The sequence below is a fragment of the Styela clava genome, chromosome 12, assembly GCF_964204865.1.
Source record: "Styela clava chromosome 12, kaStyClav1.hap1.2, whole genome shotgun sequence".
Classification (NCBI taxonomy): Eukaryota; Metazoa; Chordata; class Ascidiacea; order Stolidobranchia; family Styelidae; genus Styela; species Styela clava.
The window spans coordinates 7,896,033-7,907,045 of record NC_135261.1 but is presented as its reverse complement, the minus strand read 5'-3'; the positions used below and the strand labels follow the sequence as shown (position 1 = coordinate 7,907,045).

The 11,013-nt window shown below is 33.3% G+C and overlaps 1 protein-coding gene across 1 annotated transcript; it reads left to right on the top strand.

Annotated features, from left to right (window-relative positions):
- The first annotated feature begins 5,115 nt into the window (after positions 1-5,115).
- On the top strand, positions 5,116-9,277 carry LOC120329525 (uncharacterized). The gene is made up of 5 exons (XM_039396171.2): positions 5,116-5,623; positions 5,916-6,183; positions 6,818-7,242; positions 7,806-8,048; positions 8,203-9,277. Exons 1-5 carry the CDS (start codon positions 5,221-5,223, stop codon positions 8,766-8,768), a joined length of 1,905 nt encoding a protein of 634 aa, XP_039252105.2. The 5' UTR covers positions 5,116-5,220; the 3' UTR covers positions 8,769-9,277.
- Positions 9,278-11,013: the final 1,736 nt, after the last annotated feature.

The following is an 11,013-nucleotide window of genomic DNA, read 5'->3' as shown; positions in this document are numbered from 1 at the left end:
GTGTCAGAACAGTAGCAGCACGTTTTGACTAGGCCATATATAATACCAAACATAGCGTGTATTCAAACTTTTATAAACAATGCAGACGTAACATATTTAAAAACGGTTTGGTATTTCAACTAAATTTCCTAGATAATTTATCAAACATCTTTTTCTTTTGGACATACATATATACTGTACGTCCATTGAACTTGGAATGAGTTGCGGAAAGTATGAAATAACGGAAAATCATGTTTCGCCTTCTTGTTGATTATTTTCAAATTTTCGAAAAATTATCGTTTTTGAAATAGCGATTTCTCAAAAACCGCCAATAAAGGCAGCACTACGACACATTCGGAGAAAAGCAGATACCTTATAGATTCGATTTCATTATGTCAGAACAGTAGCAGCAAGTTTTGACTTGGCCATATATAATACCAAACATAGCGTATAATTTTCAATTTTATCAACTATTTAGATGTAACATATTTAAAAACGGTTAGGTGTTTCAACTTAATTTACTGGATAATTCATCAAACACTTTTCTCTCTTGGTCATACATCAAAACTGTATGTTCATTAAACTTGGAATTATTGTGCAAATCCTAAAATGCCAAAAAATGATTTGGCGCCCTCTTGTGGATTATTTTCGGAATTTCGAAAAATTATCGTTTTTGAAAGGGTGATTTCTCAAAAACCGCCAATAAAGGCATCACTACGACACATTCGGAGTAAAGCAGATACCTTATAGATATGATTTCATTATGTCAGAACAGTAGCAGCACGTTTTGACTTGGTCATACATAATACCAAACGTAGCGTGTATTTAAACTTTTATAAACAATGCAGACGTAAGATATTTAAAAACGGTTTGGTATTTCAACTAAATTTTACTGGAAAATTCATCAAATACTTTCTTTACTTGAGTATACAACAAAACTGTACGTTCATTAAACTTGGAATTAGTGTGCAAATCTTAAAATGCCAAAAATGATTTGACGCCCTCTTGTGGATGCTTTTCAGAATTTCGAAAAATTATCGTTTTTGAAAGGGCGATTTCTCAAAAACCGCCAATAAAGGCAGCACTACGACACATTCGGAGTAAAGCAGATACCTTATAGATTTGATTTCATTATGCCAGAACAGTAGCAGCACGTTTTGACTTGGCCATATATAATACCAAACATAGCGTGTATTCAAACTTTTATAAACAATGCAGACGTAACATATTTAAAAACGGTTAGGTATTTCAACAAAATCTATGGAGTATCTGCTTTTCTTCGAATGTGTCGTAGTGCTGCCTTTATTGGCGGTTTTGTGGAAATCGCCACTCCAAAAACGGTATGTTCGAGATATTAAACAAAATTACTATGGGGCGTAAGTCATTTTTTTGTTGTTTTATACAATTTGCAACTTATTCCAAGTTTAATGAACGTTCATTATTGGTGTACGTCCAAAAAAAAAGATGTTTGATGAATTATACAGTAAATTTAGTTAAAATACAAAATCTTTTTACAATATGTTACGTGTACATTGTTTATAAAATTGTGAATACACGTTATATTTGGTATTATATATGGCCAAGTAAAAACGTGCTGCTGTTGTTCTGACATAATGAAATGGAATCTATATGGTATTTTCTTTTCTCCGAATGTGTCGTAGTGCTGCCTTTATTGGCGGTTTTTGAGAAATCGCTATTTCAATTACCATAATTTTTTGGAATTTTGAAAATAATCCACAAGAGGACGTAAAATACTTTTTGGTATTTTATACTTTCCGCAACCTTTTTCCAAGTTTAATGAACGAATAGTATATATATATGTCCAAGAGAAAAAGATGTTTGATAAATTATCTAGAAAATTTAGTTGAAATATCAAACCGTTTTTAAATATGTTACGTCTGCATTTTTTATAAAAGTTTAAATACACGCTATGTTTGGTATTATATATGGCCGAGTCAAAACGTGCTGCTACTGTTCTGACATAATAAAATCAAATCTATTAGGTATCTGCTTTACTCCGAATGTGTCGTAGTGCTGCCTTTATTGGCGGTTTTCGAGAAATCGCTATTTCAATTACCATAATTTTTTGGAATTTTGAAAATAATCCACAAGAGGACGTAAAATGCTTTTTGGTATTTTATACTTTCCGCAACCTTTTTCCAAATTTAATGAACGAATAGTATATATATATGTCCAAGAGAAAAAGATGTTTGATAAATTATCTAGAAAATTTAGTTGAAATATCAAACCGTTTTTAAATATGTTACGTCTGCATTTTTTATAAAAGTTTAAATACACGCTATGTTTGGTATTATATATGACCAAGTCAAAACGTGCTGCTACTGTTCTGACATAATGAAATCAAATCTATAAGGTATCTGCTTTACTCCGAATGTGTCGTGGTGATGCCTTTATTGGCGGTTTTTGAGAAATCGCCCTTTCAAAAACGATAATTTTTTGAAATTTTGAAAATAATCCACAAGAGGACGTAAAATGCTTTTTGGTATTTTATACTTTCCGTAACTTATTCCAAGTTTATTGAACGAATAGTATATATGTATGTCCAAGAGAAAAAGATGTTTGATAAATTATTTAGAAAATTTAGTTAAAATATCAAACCGTTTTTAAATATGTTACATATACATGGTTGATAAAATTAAAAATTATACGCTATGTTTGGTATTATATATGGCCAACTCAAAACGTGCTACTACTGTTCTGACTTATTAAAATCGAATCTATAAGGTATCTGCTTCTCTCCAAATGTGTCGTAGTGCTGCCTTTATTGGCGGTTTCCGAGAAATCGCTATTTCAATTACGATAATTTTTTGAAATTTTGAAAAAAATCCACAAGAGGACGTAAAATGCTTTTTGGTATTTTATACTTTCCGCAACTTATTCCAAGTTTAATGAACGTATAGTATATATGTATGTCCAAGAAAAAAAGATGTTTGATAAATTATCTAGGAAATTTATTTGAAATACCAAACCGTTTTTTAATATGTTACGTCTGCATTGTTTATAAAAGTTTGAATACACGCTATGTTTGGTATTATATATGGCCAAGTCAAAACGTGCTGCTACTGTTCTGACATAATAAAATAAAATCTATAAGGTATCTGCTTTACTCCGAATGTGTCGTAGTGATGCCTTTATTGGCGGTTTTTGAGAAATCGCCTTTTCAAAAACGATAATTTTTCGAAATTCCGAAAATAATCCACAAGAGGGCGTCAAATCATTTTTTGGCATTTTAGGATTTGCACAATAATTCCAAGTTTAATGAACATACAGTTTTGATGTATGACCAAGATAGAAAAGTGTTTGATGAATTATCCAGTAAATTAAGTTGAAATACCTAACCGTTTTTAAATATGTTACATATACATGGTTGATAAAATTAAAAATTATACGCTATGTTTGGTATTATATATGGCCAACTCAAAACGTGCTATTGAATGAATAGTATATATGTATGTCCAAGAGAAAAAGATGTTTGATAATTTATTTAGAAAATTTAGTTAAAATATCAAACCGTTTTTAAATATGTAGCCAGTGTATATATATATGTGTATATGTATATATATATGTATATATATGTAGCCATGTAATTCCAAGTTTAATGAACGTACAATTTTGTTGTATACCCAAGAGAAGAAAGTATTTGATGAATTTTCCAGTAAATTTAGTTGAAATACCAAACCGTTTTTAAATATGTCACATCTACATTTTTTTAATGAAATTAACAATATACGCTATGTTTGGAATTATATTTGGCCAAGTCAAAACGTGCTGCTACTGTTCTGACATATTGAAATCGAATCTATAGGGTATCTGCTTTTCTTCGAATGTGTCGTAGTGCTGCCTTTATTGGCGGTTTTTGAGAAATCGCCCTTTCGAAAACGATAATTTTGTGAAATTTATCAAAGAATCCACAAGAGGGCGTAAATTTTTTTTCAGTATTTCAGACTTTACTCAACTTATTCTAAGTTTAATGAAGTGCATTATTGTTGTGTGACAAAGAGAAAAATATCTTCTTTGATGAACTATCCAGTAATTTTAATTGAAATACAAAATCAGTTTCAAATTTGTTGTATATACATTGTTTTAAAAATTGTAGAATATACGCTATGTTTAGTATTATATATGGTCAAGTCAAAACGTGCTGAGACTGTTCTGACATATTGAAATCGAATCTTTGAGGTTTCTACTTTTCACCAATGGTGTTGCAATGCTGCCTTTATTGGAGGTTTTCATGAAAGGACCATGTTACACGACGAAAATTCAGTCATTTTTAAACATCTCTCAAAGAATTATAAAAAAATTTTGTGCACTGTAACAGTCGCTTTAGCTTGTTTACCATATATTAACAATACGAGGAGTGTAGTTAATGATTGTTTTGCTTTAATTGCTATTGTGAAACTAATCAAAATATACACTTTCTTATAAAAATCATTGGGAACATTCAATTTTACGCGTGGGTATTTTCTGCGATTCTGTCAGTCACAATTTCGTGTTTTGCTGCTAGCTTCACAGAGGCATCTGCGTAGATTGACCCTTGACTTAGTCTTAATATTTAGATAGATAGAAGATACTTCTTGTAACAGATAATTTATTTTCTATGGGCATTTGATTATATATGCAGATATGATACAAAATTCTGGTAATGGTAAGGTTTTATATTTTAATTTTTACTCCTGCTATTTGAACTTGTGGGGAATGTGGTTAAAATTATGAAATTCTGAAATTTATGATGACAATTTATACCAGTTCACATTAAAATCTCAATGCGGAAATTCCATTTGACAATGGATTTTTTTGGCAAAAAACGATAATTTTATTTTGGAGACTTAGAGAGAGAGAGCGTTTATTTCATTTTGTCTAACCAAGAAAATTATATAATTATGTAGACTAAGTTCTGAAGCTGGATCTTCAGATTTGAAGAAATTTTCGATAACTTATAACATACGGTAAGTGCTTGATTACGGTACTGGATTAGGTTGCAATTAAACAAGTCACAACTGCACACTAGAAAACATCACAATTCAGCAATATGGGCACCAGGGTTGGCTGGTTGGGGAAAACTATGGTATAAATTCACAGAATCTAGACTACTGCTGTACTGCTTTACGAGACTGTATATTCAGATATAACTGTGATTTATTCTTGCATATCTCCAGTTACAAAGTTAAAGCATTGAGGTTAACGTTAACCTATATCAGTATATATTAATCTTTTACAACCATGATTCCATTCAATATCGTCAAGCTTTCTCGGCCGATGGTTCATTATAAATTATTACAAAGAACTGTCTGCACAACATCAACATACAATCAGAAATCAAATGTTCGCATCGGATGTGCATCAGGATTTTGGGGCGACAGTGCAGTTGCTGCTAGACAATTAGTACAGAAAGGAAAGATAGATTATTTAGTATTTGACTATCTGTCGGAAATCACTATGTCACTTTTGACTGCTGCAAAGAGAAAAAATCCAGATTTTGGTTATGCACCGGATTTCGTCGCAGCTGCAATGAAACCAAATCTGAAAAGTATCAGCGAAAATGGAATAAAAGTCATCAGCAATGCAGGAGGAATTAATCCTAAAGCCTGCTCAGCTGAATTGCAAAGAGTTGCGGAACAACAAGGTATGTATTTTTCTCAAATTCTAGTACGGCACAGTTCTCCGATTCTAAGAATAGCTCCCACATTGAAAGAGATCAATTATAACAGTGAGTGCGAACCCCTCCATTATAAGACAGTCCGGCCATCCATATCGGCAATCCGGCTCTGTGCAATAAATAAATGAAAGCACAATCTAAAATTGTGACCATTGGATACCCAGGAAAAAATAATATGTTTTATCGGAAGAAAAAAAATTTGCATGAAAACAACCGTTTCGTGTCTTGTGCTCCATTAAAAATATTTTCTCCTTCAAAGGTATCAAACTCGAAATTGCAACTGTGACTGGCGATGATATGATGAGCTTAATGAAGAGTATTCGTGAATCGGTTAAAGAGATGGGAAGTGGAAAAGCACTTCCAGATGCTAGATTTGTCAGCATGAATGCTTATTTCGGTGCAGAACCTATTAAACGTGCATTAGATCTTGGTGCACAAATTGTTGTGACAGGACGATGTGTTGACAGTGCTGTTGTACTGGCTCCTTTGATGCATGAATTTAATTGGTCTCCATCTGATTATGATAGGTATTTATGTTTTTTATCATCATTTTTTGCTTATTAAAGGGAATTTTCTCAAAGCAAGGTTACGCATCCTCGACTCCATCTCATACTGATGCCCTTCTACTCAACCCATTGTCAGTGAATGCCATTGCCATGGGAATTGAAGCAGTTTATGTCAATATGCATGTTATTTACACATTTACAAGTTATTCCAACTGTGAACATATAACTGTGACCTGCTATTTGAGCATTTAAACATACAGTAGGAATTATATTCATGAAATCAATTCGTTCCGAAAGCTGTTTCATAAGCAGAAAATTTCGTAAGTAGGAACATATTTTACCCCATAAATGCCCTAATTTGATCTAAGCCAACACAAAACTCGGACATGATATTTTAGTGGGAGTACGGCAGTCGGAGGAGAGCGCGTTTTTTAAATTTTTGGTTTCCTGCCTTTTGTATTTAGAAACATATTTTGTTACTTGGAGCAGTATTTCTACGTAAAGACGTTTCGTAATTTGGAAATTTCATATTTAAGGTCTTTCTTTAGTGGAGGTTCTACTGTAGTCTGTAATTGGACCAGAATGCTAATCAACTGTCTGTCATTCACACAGAGTTATTATTACCTTCAACTTAATATTCATGATTTTCCTACAGATTGGCTGCTGGGAGTTTAGCTGGTCATCTTGTTGAGTGTGGCGCTCAATCAACTGGCGGGATTTTCACAGACTGGCAAACTGTTGATGGTTGGGACAATATTGGATTCCCTATTGTAGATTGCAAGGAGGATGGTACATTTACTCTCACTAAACCACCTGGCACTGGTGGTTTAGTCACTCCTGCTACAGTGGCAGAGCAGTTAACATATGAAATTGGTGATCCCTCTGCCTACGTTTTACCTGATGTAACATGTGATTTCCGGAATGTCAATATAACTCCTGTAGAGGAAGGCGAAAGCGTGAAAGTGGTTGGAGCAAAAGGTCGTCCACCGACTGATAGTTTCAAAGTTTGTGCGACATATCTGGATGGAAACCGCATAACTGCAGTTTGCTGTGTAGGAGGGAAACGTGCTATTGCGAAAGGTAACACAAATTTGTGTGCATCTTGATTTTAGAATTTAGCATGTTGGATTTGTGACGAATTTTTGGTTTCCACTCTGTATATACAATGCTATTGCACATAGAAAGTCTATAAATAAGGCTTTGTATGAGAAGCTAGACTTGAATATTTCTGATTTATAGTCTACCTAATATTCCCCCCTTTGATGTAGTGTGAGTTTAAGCTGAATAATGGACTGATTAGGATTCAAATTCCGGATCTCTAACTTGCAATTGTTGATGCAAAAAAGTCCTAATACTCAGCCTATGAGCTTGAGTAGACTGGGATTGTTTCAATTAAACATCCTTTGTCAAATATTTCACCCCTTCAATGTGTGTGGGTATGGTTTGGCTAGAGGATTAAATCTGGACCGAACGCCAGATTTACAACTAACAATGTATGTTTCTCCTACCTTTGACCCTAAAAATACTTTATGGAAGTAAACAATGAAGTCGATGCTTGGATAAACATCCATTAAACAGTCATAATCACAACTCACTGTAAAAATCAATGCTTTATTAACATACAACAATTATTTGTTTTACAGCCCACAAAACAGCGAATGCAATTATAAGCAGGGTGCGTGGAATTTTCAAAGCTTTGGGAATGGCAGATTTCAAACGTGTTCATGTGCAGGCTATTGGTGATGAAGCACCATACGGGAAATATGCAAGAAAATATGGACAAAACGGAGAGGGTCCGAGAGAGACAGCAATTTGGATGGCTCTGGAGCATGATGACAAGATGGCTCTGCAAATTTTTGCAAATGAAATAGCCCCAGCTGGAACAGGTAAACTATAGAAGCACACAAATTTGGAAATTTTAATTCTCTTGGAAAAGATATATTTTTAAGGATATATATAGCCTCAATAACTATTCTTGCTTCGTCAGAATCATATTTTTTTAACAAACAAGCCTCTTGAGTTTTCAATTTTTATTCGTAGGTATGGCACCAGGATTGTCTGCAATTGTCGGAGGAAGACCAAAACCATCTCCAATTCTCAAATTATTCTCGTTTTTACATCCGAAAAAAGATTTGAACGCATCTGTATATTTGGGAGATAAATTTGCTGAGGAAATCAAATTTAGTGATATGGAATCGTCTGGTGTGGAAACATCTACAGAAGATAACTCTATCATAAAGAATGTACCAACTGGTACGAAAACATACATTCTTGAAGACTTGGCCTACACAAGAAGTGGAGATAAAGGAAATTCAGCCAACATAGGTGTTATAGCCAGGAATCCTTCCTTTGTGACTTATCTAGAGAAGTATCTCACTCAAGAAGCAGTGTTTGAGTATTTTCAACATTTGTTCGATTCGTCTAATATGCCAGAAAACCCTGTGATCAGGTATAAAATACCTGGCATCAATGGCTTTAATTTTGTTCTTACTGATTGTTTGGGAGGGGGTGGTGTAACGTCTCTAAGACCTGATCCCCAAGGTAAAGCGCTCGGACAAATGCTGCTTGATTTTGAATTCAATAATATGCCGGATTTGGAATTATAAGTTATAACAAAATTATTTTATGATATTTTGTGTGAAATATGAAGAATTGAATTATATGTAATTCCGATTTTTGAGAAATTTAAATACCCTTCCACATTTGCCATTTTATTATTCATTGGAAAAGTCATATACAATACCGATATCCAAAGCTCAGTGAAGTTTTCTAGTATCAATCCATTCTTGTTTCTGCAAGATGAGGAAAATATGATTTTTTTCAATCCTATATCTGATTTATGCTCAAAGTTAACATCATTCTTGTGTATGATTTATTCACTTGCTTTAGGTATTCATTGTGGAAAGTGGTATATCAAGCTATTGTGCTATTATCTAATTCACATTCTGCTTCTACAGATTTTGAATGGCTCAAAACGAGCTATATTGTTGGCTTAAAATAAAAATTAAAATGTTCCATCTAGATTGTTTAATCTGTGCAATAATTTATTTTTATATATACAAATTTTTGCAGTAAATCAAATAAAACGAAATTCTGAGATATCAGATTTATATCACTGCAGATATTTTGATTGTTTTCGCATTGAGATAGAGCTGTCAGAATAAGACCGCATGACCGCCCAAGAAGGTAGCAGATGTGTGCGCTAAATATACGCTTTTAACATTGCGATAACAAGATGCCTATGATGATAGGTCTTAGTCATTTTGAACATTTTTATTCCGGGTCCATCGTAAAATCAATTAAACCTGTTGACCATAACACCTGATATAATTGATCGTTAAGTTTTTGGTGCGTCACAAGAATTTCAAATATTTTAGTGTGATATTTCTAACACAAACGGCGACATTTTTCTTCAATTGTATCTCCAAAAATTTCGGTAAATATTCTTCATTAATCAAGTAAATAAGCGCTCCTTTGGCGGGTTGTGTGGTCCTCGGTTTCTCGCTTATATATGTGTGCGCCAACAATTTTTTCCGTGCCCGAAGGGAATGTATTATTTATAAGGAAAGTTATTACCCAAATATGCCTATACTATATTGGTCGGCGATTGGCAACTCAACGTAACTAGCTTTGGTTTGGTTAAATGAAAAAATCCTGTACCTAAAATACCTTTTAAACGCGAAAGTTGCTAATATTTCAAATGGGGTTTTTAACATTTGACTAGAAAGTAGTACCACGTTCGAAATCTTTTCTTGTATTCGTACACATTGATCTATTTCTTAGAAAATATTAAATTAATTATTTAAAATCCATATTTGACGTTTAAGAAGTTGTGGCCAATACATCTCTGAAAACTGACTTCTTCCAACAAATAAATACCCTGTTCCACGAACGCGTTTCATTTGTGTCGCCGTAAAAATTGCCCGCACCGTCTGTCGAAACTTTTAATTTTGATATACCGCGTAAAAATTCTATATCTGCACTGAATTTTTTTTCAAGAGAGATATTCATTCATTAATGTCATTCATTTATTTCTAGTTCCCTACTAAAGCTAATCCAACTAACATTTTGCTGTGCAGTCTCTAATAAATAATCAAATACCATAACAATAAATTTAGTATATATATAGATTATAGACAAAAAATTGTTCGTCAAGACACGAAAAACAGTTGAGTGACAAAAAAAAAAGTGACTACGACTTTTTGACTAGGAATATTTGCCTTTAATACATTGCAGAATTTGCTAGAAATATCATTTCACTTTTAATATTTTATAAATTCGAGTGAGCTCCATCAGAACCTGGGCAATAATTTATCAATTTAAAGGCATTGCGTTAATTAACAACAATCAAATGCTAGATTGATACCAAGCGAAAACTCAATCAAAAATACTGAAAACTAACTCAATAGCACGATTGAACCTTGCATAGATATGAAAATAGTTCAAATTTACTAATAGTTTTTCACAGTAATTAAATAATTATTTACCTCCAGGTCTTTAGCGTTCGGTGAACCTTTATGACGAAACACTGGTTGCACAAATATCCAAAAAGCTTTAGCTGGAATCTCGCCGCTAATAGAAAAATCTCTCACGCTTAACTTTACATCAAATAATCGGAAACATTTGTTCTAACCAGTAAATTGCTTGTGGAAAAAATACACAGTGTATATATATATGACAAAATATTGCCACTGTCGGAAAGACGCACTAACAACCTGCCTGTCCAACTTGGCAAAACAACTTAATTTGGACAATTAGCCTCCTCGTAAACAAAATAGCAATTTCATTCAATGTGTACCTGCTTGTTCATTGATCGCTTTTTTATTAGGAATTTGTGCGAACGGTACAAAC

What these genes read in the sequence shown, in the direction of transcription:
- LOC120329525 (XM_039396171.2), top strand. Translation starts at nt 5,221, where the DNA reads ATGATTCCATTCAATATCGTCAAGCTTTCTCGGCCGATGGTTCATTAT. An exon ending in AAGAGTTGCGGAACAACAAG is followed by an intron (nt 5,624 to 5,915) that starts GTATGTATTTTT and finishes TCTCCTTCAAAG; the next exon opens with GTATCAAACTCGAAATTGCA. An exon ending in AATAGCCCCAGCTGGAACAG is followed by an intron (nt 8,049 to 8,202) that starts GTAAACTATAGA and finishes TTTTATTCGTAG; the next exon opens with GTATGGCACCAGGATTGTCT.